The sequence below is a fragment of the Mustela nivalis genome (assembly GCF_964662115.1).
Source record: "Mustela nivalis genome assembly, contig: HAP1_SCAFFOLD_2883, whole genome shotgun sequence".
NCBI lineage: Eukaryota > Metazoa > Chordata > Mammalia > Carnivora > Mustelidae > Mustela > Mustela nivalis.
The window spans coordinates 1-16,088 of NW_028133782.1; the positions used below are offsets into that span (position 1 = coordinate 1).

The following is a 16,088-nucleotide window of genomic DNA, read 5'->3' on the forward strand; positions in this document are numbered from 1 at the left end:
AGCAGGCTCCCTGCTGAGCAGAGAGCCGGATGTGGGACTCGATTCCAGGACCCTGAGACCATCACCTGAGCTGAAGGCAGAGGCTTAACCCACTGAGCTACCCAGGCGCCCCGACAATTTGATTTTCTAATAGAATTTAGGACATCCCTAGGTTAGATATATATGTTACTCCCATGGCAGTCTGGGCTGAGCCCTATTTTGGCCACTTTCCCCCTAGATTGTAGGCCCCGTGATGGGAAGGGATAGTCCCTAATTGCGGAATGAATGTCTGATCTCAGGAACTAGTCAGTCTCTTAGCTCAAGTACTACAGTTCCAAGTACTCCTATTTTATGGAACCGCCCTGTCCAACACAATCACCACCAGCCTCAGGTGGCTTAGAGCACTTGAAACGTGACGAGTCCACATGGAGATTGGGCAGTGGATTTTGGAGACTTAGGACAAAAAGAGAATGGACACTGTATCAATACCTCTTATGTTGATGACATGTTGAAATGATACTTTGAATATATTGGGTTTAAAAAATGTGTTAATGTCTCCTGTTTCTTTTTACCTTTTTTTGATACGGCTACCAGGGAATGTCAAATGACACTTGTGGCTTGTATTGTATTTCTACTGGCCGGTGCTGCTATAGGATAATCCACGTCCCTCTTTAAATTGAACACCTTGAGGGGGGCGCCTACGTGGCTCAGTTTTAAAGCCGTCTGCCTTTGGCTCAGGTCATGATCCCAGAGTCCTGGGATTGAACCCTGCATCAGGCTCTTTGCTCAGCAGGGAGCCTGCTTCTCCTCTCTCTCTGCCTGCCTCTCCGCCTACTTGTGATCTCTGTCTGTCAAATAAATAAATAAAAGCTTAAAAAAAAAAAAAGTAAATTGAACGCCTTGAGGAAAGGAACAGTCTTAGGCTTGTTTTATTCTCTCTTTACTTCCTCATCTCTAGTGCCTGGCACTGGGCCGTGTCAGTAGTAGTCATAGTGATAATAATAGCTAACAATTACTAAGCACTCACTGTGTGCCTGGCACTGTTCGAAGCACTTGTTAACATTTATTAACTCGTTTAACCCTCACATCAACGCTATGAGTTAGGTAATGTTACCCTGCTGCAGGTGAGGAAACTGGGATATTTTAAGTATTTTCCTCAAGAATGTAATTTTGATATGATTTTTTTAGGTTTTGTTTATTTATTAGAGAGAGAGAGCACAAGAGGAGGCATGGGGGCAGGCAGAGGGAGAGGGAGAAGCAGACTCCCCCTGAGCAAGGAGCCCGATGCGGGGGCTCGATCCCAGGACCCTGGGATCATGACCTGAGCCAAAGGCACATGCTTCACCGACTGGGCCTCCCAGGCGCCCTGTAATTTTGGACTGGATTTGAACCTAGGTAGTCTGGCTCCACAGCCCACAGTTTTACCTTGTCTGCTACGCCACCTGTTTTTTGTTTTTTTAAGATCTTATTTATTTATTTGACAGAGATCTGAAGTAGGCGGAGAGGCAGGCAGAGAGAAAGGTTGAAGCAGGCTCCCTGCCAAGCAGAGAGCCCAATGTGGGGCTCAATCCCAGGACCCTGAGATCATGACCTGAGCCCAAGGCAGAGGCTTCACCCACTGAGCCACCCAGGCACCCTATGCTGCCTGTTTAAATGCCAGTCACTGTTGACTAAATCAGGGCTTTCTGTATGTTCCTTGGTGAGGTCTCCCAACCTTTTTAGGATCTCCTTCCTGCCCTGGGAGGGGTGGAGACCTGTATTGAGGAACCCTGGCCGTAAAGAAATAAATTCATCACCCGTGGTTTGTGATGCAGAGCATTCAAGGAAGTTTCTCTCCAAAGAACCTCAGGCCAAGATGCTGGGAACCGGACCCGCTGCCGCCACCGCAGCCACCACCACGTCTAGCAATGTGAGCGTCCTGCAGCAGTTCGCCAGTGGCCTGAAGAGCCGGAATGAGGAGACCAGGGCCAAAGCCGCCAAGGAGCTCCAGCACTATGTGACCATGGAGCTTCGAGAGGTTGGGGCTTCCGTGATTCGTCCAGGGGTGTTTGGTCCAAATGTACCAGCAGCGGTTTAGATTCCTTTTGACAACTCAGGGAGGGTTTGGAACATGAGGCCTCTAATCCCTCCTGTCTGTAGAACACCCAGGTTCCTTTGCAGCGGCTGGATGGTTCTATGGCACATCCAGAATATGGCATATTCTAGACCTTCAGTTCCTTCCATCTGACAGCAGTGGTTGGGATGGGTTTAGAGAGTTGGTAGCCTGGGACTTTCTAGAGAGTCAGCTCAAGTGATGTCAGGACGGTGTCTTGTTCGTCCTTGGAACGCCGGGATGTCGCCGGCTCGACAAGTGTTTGTCCCATAAACAGATGCCACAGTTTACAACTGTGAAAGTGGGCAGCAGCTTTGTCCTCTTTGGGTTGAGCTGTGCCCACCAGCTGCTGCTCAGTCTCCCCCCTCCCCCTGGAAGCTGCCCCTCCCCCACCCCTGCCCCAGCTTCAGGGAGTCAGCGGAAGCTGTTCTGAGTACACCTTCCATTGCAGATGAGTCAGGAGGAGTCTACTCGCTTCTATGATCAGCTGAACCATCACATTTTTGAACTGGTTTCCAGCTCAGATGCCAACGAGAGGAAAGGTGGCATCTTGGCCATAGGTAAGGACGGAGTCTCTGGTGAGAGTAACAGCTGGGAATAAAGGGTGGCTCAGCTTTGTGTCCACTGCACCTGTGTCTGCTATGTACTGATGCCCGTTCTTATCTATTTAAGGAATTTTTAAGGAGCCTTTTGGCTTTCCGTGTACTTATTCCGGGATGAATTGTAGCAGCATGGGCAGAGCTGGTATTTTCAGATCCAGAGTCTGAGACCTGTGGCACAGCTTTTCTAGGGCCAGATAGTAGCCTCGCTGAGACTAGAAGCCACCCACCCTTCTGCCACCCCACGTGGCTTGTCACAGGCTCTGGTGTCCCCCTAGAGCAGTTTGGCATAGCAGGGCTCACGAATGGAAGGGAGAGGCGGCGAACAGATGAAAAGCATGTCGTCCGCCAATCCCAGGGCCTGGTTTGGTGGATTCCTGTTCATTCTCAGTTCGTTCTCGTTTTCTTCTTGGGAAAATAAATTATCTGTGCTAAAATGAAGTTATTTAGCTTTAGGTAAGTAGTTCTGGCACAAATATCAAGTCTTTTGCTTTACAATGAAAACTATCCCCATCCTTCCCATCTGGAAGTTGCATTCTGTGCTCGAAGTAGAAGGAAGAGGCCACTTGCCAGCGTTCCTTGCAGGCAGCCGCTCTCCGGGGGAGGCCGTGCCTGTCCTCACCCTTGGCCTCCCTCTCTTTCCCAGCCAGCCTCATAGGAGTGGAAGGTGGAAATGCCACTCGCATCGGCAGATTCGCGAACTATCTGCGGAACCTCCTCCCCTCGAATGACCCAGTCGTCATGGAGATGGCATCCAAGGCCATTGGCCGCCTCGCCATGGCAGGCGACACTTTTACGGCTGAGTATGTGGAGTTTGAGGTGAAGCGAGCCTTGGAGTGGCTGGGCGCCGACCGCAACGAGGGCCGGAGACACGCCGCTGTGAGTGCCCGTGGGGGCGGGGCCCCCCCAAAACGGGCTCAGGTCCCTTAACCGCAGACAGTGAGGGAACGTTCTAGGCTAAGCCACTGTGCTTCTTAGGGTACTTCAGTTCTGTCCTGAATCCCTTTCTCTTTTTGCCCTGAGCTCCATATCTGAAGAGAAAACTTAGAGTTCTCTTTTGTTGCTGGAGAGGGAGCCCTAAGTGCATCGCATACCTTGACCTCTGATTTTCTAGAATCAACATTGCCTCCTAAGCATTAGGCACCCCTCAGCCATAGTCAAGAGAAGAAGCCACAAGCCAGAAGGTTTCCAAATCCCCAGACAACTGTCTGTGCGATCCTCTCAGTGTCTATCAAGGTCCCTGTGCTGTCCCCTGGGAGAACGGAGGCAGTAAGAATAGGGGAGGAGCAGGGGCCGCAGGGCCTTCACCTCCCCCCCTGGGAGCAGGGGCCTGCCTCCTTTCAGGCCTTTCTTGTCTTATTTATTTGTTTGTTTGTTTGTTTAAATTTATTGATTTGAGAGTGAGAGAGAGTGCGGGGAGGGGCAGAGGGAGAGGAAGAGAAAGCCTCAAGCAGCCTCCCTGCTGAGGATGAGCCTGAGGCGGGACTCAGTCTCAGGACCCGGAGATCACAGCCTGAGCTGCTGGCCGACCGCACCACTCAGGCGCCCCTCTTGTTTGTTTTTTAGGCATTTATTGATCGATTAGTACCTGGCCCAGACTTCCTCTCTCCCCGCTGGCTATTCTGCATTGGGGGAGTGGGAGCCTCTTTTCCTCCTCTCTTGGTGTATCTCCACTTCTTTTTTTTTTTTTTTGTAAGAAGGCTCCATGCCCATTGTGGAGCCCAACGTGGGGCTTGAACCCATGACTAAGAGATCAAGACCTGAGCTGAGATCAAGAGTTGGACCCTTAACTGACTGAGCCAACTAGGTACCCCGACATTCCCACTGCTTTTTGAGGCTCGTCCCTGAAAAAGGCAGGTTTGGAGGAGCAGACTTTCAAGCTGTGAGATGAGGGAGTCTGTCCTTAAGAGAGAGGATCGGGGAGGGGGCAGCGCCTAAGTAGCTCAGTCAGTTAAGCATCTGCCTTCGGCTCAGGTCATGATCCCAGGGTCTTTGGGTCGAGCCCCGCATTGGGCTCCCTGCTCGGCGGGGAGCCTGCTTCTCCCTATCCCTCTGCAGTTCCCCCTGCTTTTGCTCTCTTAAATAAATAAATAAAATCTTTAAAAAAAAGAGAGAGAGAGAGAGAGAATCTAGGAATGAATGTGGTAGGGATCAAAGCGTCATTTGGATCCTTTCCGGTTGGCTCCCTCTTTAGAAGCCAGCCCCACAAGCGGGGATCCTCGTACTGGGGGAGGGACAGATACATGGAGCTTGGTTCAAGTCCGCTTTGTCCTTCCTGACTCTGAAATTTAGAGCAGCCTCTGACCTTCAGTTTCTTCCACTTTCAGATGAACATAATAGCAAGATTAAAAATCAAATGGCATTATTAGTTCATTCAATAAATGCTTATCAATTAATGCTGTGTTCCAGGGATGATTTTAGGCTGTCAGTGGGGCAGTATACAAAGTATAAAACACATCTACCTTTCAGAGCTTATGTTTTTTGTTTTTTGTTTTTTGTTTTTAAACAAGACCTTGTAGGTCTTGTGTGTTGTTTGTTTGTTTGTTTGTTTTAAGATTTTATTCATTTACCTGTCAGAGAGCACCAGCAGGCAGAGTGGCAGGCAGAGGCAGAGAGAGAAGCAGGCTCCCTGCTCGACAAGGAGCCCAATGTGGGACTCGATCCCAAAACCCTGGGATCATGACCTGAGCCGAAGGCAGCTGCCTAACTGACTGAGCCACCCAGACATCCCCAGTGCTTATGTTCTAACATGATGAGCATCCTGGGTTTGTAAGCACCCTAGGATAACGAACACTGAGATGTTTGATCAATTTTATTTTTACTCCTACGTCCCCAGAGATTCCTAGCTAGGAGGGTGGACAAGTTCGCTCTCCTCCTGACGCATATTTATGCTCCAGGATGACAAGAGGCCTATCGCGACAGAACCAAACTGTCGATACAGATGAGAGTCCTCTGTGTGCTTTTCTCTCCCAGGTTCTGGTTCTCCGGGAGCTGGCCATTAGCGTCCCCACCTTCTTCTTCCAGCAAGTGCAGCCCTTCTTTGACAACATTTTTGTGGCCGTGTGGGACCCCAAACAGGCCATCCGAGAGGGAGCCGTAGCCGCCCTTCGTGCCTGTTTGATTCTCACCACCCAGCGTGAGCCAAAGGAGATGCAGAAGCCTCAGTGGTACCGGGTGAGCATGTGGCCATCCCACCCCCTGCAGAGCACGTTACGTACAGCATCGTCTGGCCCAAAGGGCTGCCACGGGGCCTTGCCACAGAGCAGGCGTCACATTTGCATGGGTCTCCAGTGATTTCGTAAGCTCAGTACGAATCAGTAGTTATTCCATTGGATTTCTTTAAAGCAAAGATCTGTTGGTAGCCACGCCATTATTTTACATACCACTAAGAATGAAAATGTGATCCAGTTAAACTGACTCACTGTCTTCTTGTCAACACTTATAAGAGCTCTCTTCTTAGAGCTTTTAAATTATAGAAAAATGTATATCTGAGAAGCAGCAACATACAATGATACTTAGAAACTCTTAAATCATAAAAAATATACTCTTAAATTATAGAAAAATGGGTATCTGAGAAGCAGCAACATACAATGATACTTAGAAAGGGCTGATTTTCTCTCCTCCAGCATCATAAGCCCTGTGCTCATTGCTGGTGCCAAAAAACCTTAACCAAGGGGCTTATACTACAAAGAGAGCCCTGAACTTGGTATTGGAGACCTGGGTTCTAGGCTTGGCACAATTTGCTGTGTGAACTTGGACAAGCCATTTAATTTCCTGGAGCCTCTGTTGTTCATCTAAGTAGGGATGGTCGTGGTCTCTGCCTCATGGTGTTGTGCGGGTTCAAGCTAAATTAAAGGAGAGAACTTGGAAACTGCGTATCATTGATGTTGCTGGTACAAGCCACTGAGCAGGCCTGGTCACACCGCAGAACCCTCTGTGTAGACGGGGTAGGCCTGTGTTCTTTCTGCCTTTGGACCTTGGGTAATTAACACATTCTGTATCTCTCCTAGCACACATTTGAAGAAGCAGAGAAAGGGTTTGATGAGACATTGGCCAAGGAGAAGGGCATGAACCGGGATGATCGCATCCATGGAGCCTTGCTGATCCTCAACGAGTTGGTCCGCATCAGCAGCATGGAGGGAGAGGTGAGAGGCCATGTCAGCAGGGAGTCTGCTTTCCCACATGCCATTCCGTGAACAGGACAGGCGAGATCCTTGTCCTTACGAGGATATGATGTAAGGGACACAGGCGATAAGCAAGTAAGCAAGGTCATTTCAGAAAAGCACTAAGTCCTAGGAAGTAATGGGATGGAGGGGAGCAGAGGGAGAGGATGACTTCCTCGCCGGGGTGGTGCTGTTTGAGCTGAGACCTGCGGGACATGGAGGGGTGAGCCTTGCAATAGGCGGGGAGATTGCGTGCCAGATGGAGGCTTTGAGGTGGGAGAGAGTTGACAAGGTTGGGAAACAGAAAAAAAGGGACATGTCGGTGGGGCACAAGACCAAGGGAGAGAGGGGAGGGGCCAAATTCGGAGGCCTCATGGTTCGTGGTAAGCACTGGCTTTTATTCTCACTGCAAAAATCTGGGGTGTGGATACTGGGGAGTGGTATGAGGACCTTCTTTTTAATAATCATTGGTAACTTGTGGGGCCAAGCTTGTGCAGGGGCAGGAATGAAAGCAAGAGACTAGTTAGGGGGTGTGGTTAAAAGTCCAGCATTTTTGTTGGGGAAGTAGCCTGGGAGAGAAAAACTGGGAGGCAGCAGGGAGAGGCCGGTGAGCCATCACAAGACAGCGAAGGAGAGTGGGCTGGAAGCATGCCAGGCTCCCATGCAGGGCCACCGTGGGGGCCTCAGGCCACAGTTGGCTCTCCAGGGAGGCCCGCCCCAGCATTGCTCCCGTGTGCTTTCCTTGGCTAGAGGCAGCCAGCCCATGGCAGGTGCGGCCGTGCCACCAACATGGTGACAATCTCAGAGTCACATCAGGGGCCCTTGGTCAACTACACTGCTTGTAGTTGGGGGTTCGGTTCTCCTGGCTGCCTGGGGGCCTATTGAAGTGGTCTGGGCGGGTGATGGTGGTGAGCTCCACCGGTGTTGGCAGTGTAGACTCATGGTGTAGCTTCCGTGTCAGTCTGCTGGATGCAGGATATATGTGGGAGTAGAGCTCTGTCCACGAGTCCGCCTCCGGGGAGTGAGCTGGTGTGCAATTTTGCCCCTGGGCTTCTTGCTTTAATAGACCTGGAGGTCATTAGGTAATGGTCATGCTGTAGTGTGGGGCTGCACCTGCTGCTGTGTGTAGGACCCAGGAATCTAGCTGGGAACCTTCGCTCCTCTCTCTACTGTGTGACTTGGGCACATTATTTTACTTCCTTTAGCCTCATTTTCCTTGCTTTTCACGGGGATCTCATCCACCTCCTTGGGCTCCTGTGAGGTTAATAAATACAGTCAGCCCTTGAACAACACAGGTTTGAACTGCATGGGTCCACATATATGTGGATTTCTTTTTTTCAGTAAAAATGTTGGGAAGTTTTTTGGAGGTTTGTAACATCTGGAAACCCAACAGATGAATCACGTAGCCTAGAAACATTGACTAAATTAAGAAGTTAGGTATGTCACAAATACATAAGATCTGTGTAAATACTAGTCTCTTTCATTCCTACCACAAAATATATACAAATCTATTACACAAATTAGAAATTTACCTGAACTTACGCACACCAGCACTTACAAAATACATAGGGCACCGTTCACAATCTAGAGAAACGTGAACAAATTTGAAGATATGAATATTAAATCCTAACTGCATAAAATCTGCGTGACATTCTGTCTTCTACAGTAGTTCTGTAGCCACTTGCTGTAGCTGTTGCCATGAGCTCAAGAGTTGTAAATGTCTGGCTAAAATGCTGTGCGAGGCTCATCTGTGTGCGCTGTTCACCCTTCCAGTAAATAACACGTCGCCGTGAAAAGTGCCCTGTCGCACTTCTCCTGTGTTTTCCGTCACATTTAGTGCAGTACCGTTACCTTGAATAATATTATGGAACCGGGGGGCGCCTGGGTGGCTCAGTGGGTTAAAGCCTCTGCCTTTGGCTCAGGTCATGATCCCAGAGTCCTGGGATCCAGCCCTGCATGGGGCTCTGTGCTCAGTGGGGAGCCTGCTTCTTCCTCTCTCTCTGCCTGCCTCTCTGTCTACTTGTGATCCTTCTCTCAAATAAATAAGTAATAAAATCTTAAAAAAAACCACTATGGAACTGGACCAAGAGCCACTAGTGAGAGAGTCAAGAAGCAAGTCCTGATGTTCTAAGAAAGGTGAATTGCTTGCGGGACACTGATTAAGGTCTGCAACTGTGCCTGCCCTCCGTTTCAAGACAAAGGAATCCAGCACGAGGACTGTTGCAAAAAAGGAAAAGGAAATCCGTGTGAAGCTGTTGCTGCAGCTATGCCAACGGGCACAAAAATCCTGTGCTTTTTGAAAAATCTCTTTTTATCTCATACTGAACATGCAGCTTTTATGTGGGTACAGGATTGCCATAAGAAAGGCACACTCCCAGACTAACACGATTCAAGAAAAAGGGAAATCATTATCTGACAACTTTAGAGCAAAAGGAGGGTGAAGAACCGAAAGCTGGAGAATTGAATACCAGCAAAAGATGGTTTGATAAGTTTGGAAAGAGGTTTGACTTTTAAAAAAAAAAGTCCAGATGACAGGAGAAGCCGCTGCTTCTGACTAAGAGGCAGCAGATGAGTTCCCAGAGGCCCTAAAGATGATCACTGAAGAGAAAGGATATGTGCCTGAATAGGCCTTTAATGCAGACGAAAGTGTCTTACTCCGGAAAAGAAAATGCCACAAAGGACATTTATTAGGAGGAGAAGCAAGCACCAGGATTCCAGGCAGGAAGTGGCAGGCTAATTCTCTCACTGTGCAACATAGTCTAGTTTTATGATCAGGACGGCCCTTATCTATAAGTTGCTAGCCCTGGAGCTTTGAAGGGAAGAGATAAACACCAAAAGAACTCTGCTTTGTCTCTGAAGTCAAGACGTACCGTGCCGGTAAGGGACCGTCTTTTGAAATTCTTGCAATATTGGACAACATTCCTGGCCACCCAGAACCCCGGGAGTACCAGCCATCAAAATCACCTACCTGCCCCCAAATACAACGTCTCTAATTCAGCCTCCAGATCTGGGTCATGACTTTAAGGCTCATTATACACGGTACTTCATGAAAAGGATTGTCAACACTACGGAGGAGAACCGTGATGGGAATTCTGGAGGGATCGCACCATTGAAAATGCCATTGTTGTTGAAAAAGCCCCAAATGTCATCCAGCCTGAAACAATACATTCCGGCTGGAGAGAACTGTGACCAGATCTCATGCATGACTTCATAGGAGTTGCAACAGAGCCAGTCAAGGAAACCATGAAAGAGATCAAAAGAAAGCGGATATGGCCAAAAAGGGTAGGGGGTGTTGAAGAGTGATATAATCTTAGAAAATCTCAAGACCTAACAGATGCCACAGCAGAGGAACGAGCAGAAGATGACTTGCGGGAGGTGAGTGTTTCCGAACTGGCACTGGATGATGAGGGAGAGGGACCTGGAAGAAGCAGGGCCAGGACCCAGGGGGCGTCTGATTAGTCAAGATTGCACTTGACGCCTTTTACGACATGGATCCTTCTGTGATGCAGGCACTGAAATGAAGCCGACCGTGGAAGAGGGCTCACTACTGTAGAAGGACATTTGTAGAGAAACGAGAAAGCCAAAAAGTCAAACAAATTATGACATACTTCTGTGTGCCGTGTCCCCTGCCTCCCTTCCCACTTCTCCCACCCCTGCCGCAGCAAGCTGGCGCCTCGTCTGTCTCAGTCTGCTCACCGTGAGACACCGCAAGAACACAGACCCTTCCTGCAAGCCACTTCCCACTAGCAGATAGGGAAGATATAGTCATTGTGCCGTCCAGTTAACAAACTTCGCTACTGTGCGTTTGTGAGTCTCTGTGTGAAAATCTATTGACTGTACAGCAAGACTGTACAAGGTGTTTTTATGTCACTGTCATTGCCTAAGACTCGATCATGTGGAACCTCGTGTGCAAAGCTCATGCAGAAATGGACAGCCTGTCCCTGTGTCGGCGTAAGGTGAGTGACGTTTACTGTACAGTGAAAGTTAGTAACGTGTTGGTTTTCTTACCGTTTTGTAACTTTGCTTTCAAAGAATTTCATGGCCATATAGTGTGCCTGTCTCATATCAGCCTGTCATTGCAGGTAAGTGGGTTTTTTTAAAAAAATGTATCAATCGGTGTTTCCATACTATATTATGAATATGACTATAGTACTATATACTATAAAAATTTAATAACAACTCATTCATTAGAGTATAGGCTAGGCTGCCATGAAGCAATCGTCTCAATGTCACTAAGCTGCCCTAAAACAGTCTTATCACTGCATCTTTGTTATCGGTGCCTGAATCGTTATAAATAAATACGAATTTCTTTTTCACTATCTTTTCATTTTTGCTGTGTGGTGTCAGTAATGCATATAACATCTGTATTATTTTGCTCCAGATAAGACAGTATTCACGTAGGTACTAACAGACGATTCATCCTGTCAATAGATGACATACACTTTGGTTATCGATAAATATGGTATGGTATTGTGAATGCACTTTCTCTTCCTGATGATTCTCTTAATAACATTTCCTTTTTCCTAGTTTGTTTTCTTGTAAGAATACAGCATATAGTACACATACACAATGTGTGCTAATCACTTGTTTATTGTCGGTAAGACTTCTGGTCAACAGTAGGCTATTAGTAGTTAAGTTTTAAGGAAGTCAGAAGTTACACATGGGGGTGCCTGGGTATCTCAGTCGGTTAAGCTGCGGCCTTCAGCTCAGGTCATGATCCCAGCATCCTGGCATTGAGCCCCACATTGGGCTCCCTGCTCAGCAGAGAGCCTGCTTCTCCCTCTCCCTCTGCCTCTGCCTGCTGCTCTGCCTACTTGTGCTCTCCTATCTCTCTGTCAAATAATTAAATACAATCTTTTTTTTTAAGATTTTATTTATTTGACAGAGATCACAAGTAGGCAGAAAGGCAGGCAGAAAGAGAGGAGGAAGCAGGCTCCCCGCTGAGCAGAGAGCCTGATGCGGGGCTCGATCCCAGGACCCTAGGGTCATGACTTGAGCCGAAGGCAGAGGCTTTAACCCACTGAGCCACCCAGGCACCCCTAAATACAATCTTTACAAAAGAAGAAGTAATGCATGGATTTTCTTTTATTTATTTATTTACTTAACTTACTTATTTTTACTTATTTTTACTTACTTTTTTTTTTTTTAGATTTTATTTATTTGACAGAGAGAAGGATTACAAGTAGACACAGAGGCAGGCAGAGAGGGGGGAAGCAGGCTCCCTGCTAAGCAGAGAGCCAGACGTGGGACTCGATCCCAGGACCCTGAGATCATGACCTGAGCCGAAAGCAGCAGCTTAACCCACTGAGCCACCCAGGCGCCCCTCCTTTACTTATTTTTAAAGATTTTATTTATTTGAAAGAGAGCAAGCGAGCGTGAGTGGGCGGGAGGGGCAGAGAGGGAGAGAGAAGCAGACTCCCCTCTGACCAGGGAGCCTGAAAAATCCCCTACACGTGGATTTTCAACTGCGTGGGGTGTCTGTGCCCCTAACCTCCACCTTGTTCAAGGGTTGACTGTACGTGTAGCGCCTGGCAGGACGCCTGCTAGTGTGGGCCTTCTGTAAACGGTCACCCTCGGAGAATTCTCACCCAGGTATAACCTGGGCTTTCCACCGTAGCCTTCCCCACTGTGGGGTCTCTGTTTTCTCCCAGGAGAACAGAATGTCACCTGAATAGATTTAAATGAAATAGAACTTTGTAAATTTTGTCAGTTCCAAAGAACTATTCCAGATGTAAGGTTATAATTTTATAACTTGTTAATGCATTCAGCATTCACCTGCCATGGGTCATCTGCGCCAAGTCCTAAGAGCCGGAATAATGCAGCGGTGAATAAAACACTCTATTCTACCAGGAGGAGACAATACACAAATAAGTAAAAAGATACACAGCTGACCCTTGAACGATGCAGGGGTCCGGGGGTCAGTCCCCCCACGCAGTCAAAAATCCACACGTAACTTTGGATTCCCCCAAACGTAACTACTAATAGCCTCCTGTTGGCCAGAAACCTTATCGATAACATAAACAGTCAATTAACACACATTTCAATATGTTAGGTGTATAATATATTGTATTTTTGCAACAAAGTAAGCTAGAGAATATAAAATCTGGTAAAATCAGAAGAAAGAAAGTACTGGGTTTATGGGGAAACATCCACAGTAAATGCACCGGTGCAGTTCACGCTCCTGCTGTTCAAGGCTCAACTGTAGGGTATCGTGTGATGTTGAATGTTCTGGAGAAAAGTAGGGCAGGCAAAGAGACCAGGAGGTGCTAGCATGGATCAAGGATTACATTTTAGAAAGTGGGTTAGGGCCTCTGCTTTCGGCTCAGGTCATGATCTCGGGATCTTGGAATTGAGCCCCGCATCGGGCTTTCTGCTCAGCGGGGAGCCTGCTTCCTCCTCTCTTTGTGCCTGCCTCTCTGCCTACTTGGGATCTCTGTCTGTCAAATAAATAAATTAATAATCTTAAAAAAAAAAAAAGAAGAAGGTAACGTTTGGGCACAGTTGAGAAGGAGGTAAGAAAGACAGATACAAATAGATACCTGGGCAGAGCATTCCAGACAGCTGGTTCTGTAGGCACGAAGGCCTCGGGGCAGGAGTAGGCTGCCTTTGGAGGAGAACGAGATGGCCATTGGGACTGAGCTGTGTGACAGGAGAGAGGAGGCGGGAGATGGGGTCAGAGAAACGCTGCTGTAAGGAAAGGGGTACATCGTGTGGGATCTTGGGAGCCGCCGAATGGACCGCGTGTGTGAAGTGGGAAGCTGTTAGGGAGTTTGGGGCAGTGAAGTGACGTTAGACTCCTGTTTCCGAAGGATCGCTGTGGCCGCCGTATTGAGTGGATTATCATCAGGGCCCCGGGCTGATTGATGTCCGGAGTCCTGTTAGGACGGAACTGCAGCATCCTTAGCAGAGGCTTGAATCCTAGGGGGACCTGTGGAGGCACAAGGAGTAGCTAGATTCTGAATTTAGGACTTGGGGCTCAGTGGGAAGGAGAGCAGTCAAGGTTTTGGGCCTGAGTGACTGGGAGGGTAGGGTGGTATTTGCTGAGACAGGAGGACTGAGGTAGAAGGAGCAGGTTTGGGGTAGAAGGTCAGGAGTTTGTTTATGAGTATGTTAAGTTTGAGACACCCGTTGGGTATTGCACTGAGTCTTTCTTGGGGAGATCCGGGTGGAGACGTGGATTTGGGAGTCATCAGCACATAGCTGTGACGTCAAGTCCTGAGACCAGGTGACTAGATCCCCAGCAGAGCACTAGTGTTGTTGCAGGAGAGGTGGGGCCTGATACCCAAGGTCAGGAGATGAGCAGCACAGGGGGGACCAAGGGGCAGCTGTGCGGGGAAGAGAGGAGATGCACGGGGCCAGGAAAGCCCGGGATCCAAGAAGGCGAGGAAGAAGGAGTTTTCAGAGGAGGAAATCTTAAGTTGCATCAAATGCTGCAGATAAGTCAGATAAGATGAAGACAAGATGAAGGCTGAGAATTGACCATCCCATGTAGCAGCATCAGAGTCCTGGGTGAGCTTGATAAGAATAGTGCAGAGCGTGTCTGAAAAGTGAGAATGCCTGTGTCGGGAAGAGTATGGAAGTTGAGAAACGCATTGTTTTATGTCCTTCTCAGTTTGGACTGTCACTAAGCAGCCCTTGGACTAGGAGGACATAGATGTGAATTCTCAGTAAGTCAGGTTAGTCCCCACCTGCCACGGAATTCCTCGGCTCCTGAGAAAATTACTTGCCCAAGTTGTTTCTGCCTGGGTTTCTGATGAGGAGAGGCAACTGTCCTCTCTGCCAGGACCCGGGCGTGGGGTTGCCCGTCACCCTCGCCAGAGTCTTCTCAGCCACAGCCTTAGGTCTGGAGTCATGGCCATTTGCAGCTCAGCTTTCCCAAACCAAGGGAGGGGTCCTTGGCAGCCAGCCCCTTGCTGCTCTGCTCCTTCATGGTTCAGTAGGTGGTGCCCTTCTGCCTAAATTAGGACAGAACCCCCTGCAAGGTTCTGGGCAAATCCAGAAAGATGAGAAGCGGGCACCCCCCACTTTGAAAATAGTTCCCCTTCAGGGTGGGGCAGACGAGTCACTCTGCAGAGCCCACAGCGGTAGGCAAATGGTACCTGTGAGTAAAGCGGACTCCTCCCCCTACCACACAGCGCCTGAGAGAAGAAATGGAAGAAATCACACAGCAGCAGCTGGTGCATGACAAGTACTGCAAGGACCTCATGGGCTTCGGCACGAAACCGCGCCACATCACCCCCTTTACCAGTTTCCAGGCTGTCCAGCCCCCGCAGTCCAACGCCTTGGTGGGACTGCTGGGGTACAGCTCTCACCAAGGCCTCATGGGGTTCGGGGCTTCCCCCAGCCCAGCGAAATCTACCCTGGTGGAGAGTCGGTGTTGCAGAGACCTGATGGAGGAGAAATTTGACCAGGTAAGTGCTGAGAGGTCCGCCCCCCCCCCCCCCCGACCCCCACCCAAGCTCCGCGCTCCTGCTCCCTCACCAACCCTCGCCCTCCTCCCTCAGGTGTGCCAGTGGGTGCTGAAATGCAGGAATAGCAAGAACTCGCTGATCCAGATGACAATCCTTAATTTGTTGCCCCGCCTGGCCGCGTTTCGACCTTCTGCCTTCACAGGTGAGGTTGTCCGCAGACATGTGTCATTCCCTCTTGGAGGGAAATCGAACAGAAGTCGTTCCCAAGAGTCAACGTCTGCCTCTTGTTTGAAGCCAGTTGCAGGGCTCGTGTCTGGTATCTTCGCCTCCCGTCTGATTTCAGCCGCGCCTCGTTCAAGCTGTCACAGGGAGAATCAGGGTGCAGGCAGGGAGGCCGTTCTGGAGCCAAGCAACTCTGCGTGTATGGAAGACAAGTTCATGACCGGCTTAGGAGAGACCAAAGGAAGGGCAGTTTGGGTCTTAGATACTACGCAGTAGCTTCTCTGTGGGGAAGGGAGGATGCGGTGACCGGCCTGCCTCAGCCCCTGGTCACGGCTCACAGGGAAGAGGGCCTGGAGGTTTCAGAGGCAGGTTTCAGAGACGACAGACTGTGGGCTCCCATCTTCCTGCCTGGCTTGCGCTGGCTCCTGCAGCTGTCCCAGCTCAGGTGCTGGCTTCTCCCCACGGCCTTCCTGGGTGACTCCAGCCGGGCGTACTCTCCTCCCCCTTCCTTTAGGGCCCCCAGCTGTGGGAATCTGTGGGAAGCTGTTCGGCATCTGACCTGGAAACGAATCCCACTTCTGTCCTCAACTGGAGGTTTCAGCCAGGTTCTTTGACCCTCCTG

General features: G+C 49.3%; 1 protein-coding gene across 1 annotated transcript in view; it reads left to right on the forward strand.

Moving 5' to 3' along the window:
• Positions 1-1,793: 1,793 nt before the first annotated feature.
• The window catches only part of LOC309858609 (serine/threonine-protein kinase mTOR-like), a gene marked incomplete at its 3' end in the record, with an annotated part of 29,699 nt that continues 15,404 nt past the window's right edge, over positions 1,794-16,088 (forward strand). The window contains exons 1-7 of the mRNA XM_082751323.1: positions 1,794-1,996; positions 2,523-2,631; positions 3,317-3,549; positions 5,644-5,844; positions 6,681-6,815; positions 14,969-15,244; positions 15,338-15,446. Of these exons, the coding sequence (XP_082607449.1) occupies positions 1,835-1,996; positions 2,523-2,631; positions 3,317-3,549; positions 5,644-5,844; positions 6,681-6,815; positions 14,969-15,244; positions 15,338-15,446 (1,225 nt within the window). The 5' untranslated portion in view covers positions 1,794-1,834. The remainder of the gene's footprint in view (positions 1,997-2,522; positions 2,632-3,316; positions 3,550-5,643; positions 5,845-6,680; positions 6,816-14,968; positions 15,245-15,337; positions 15,447-16,088) is intronic.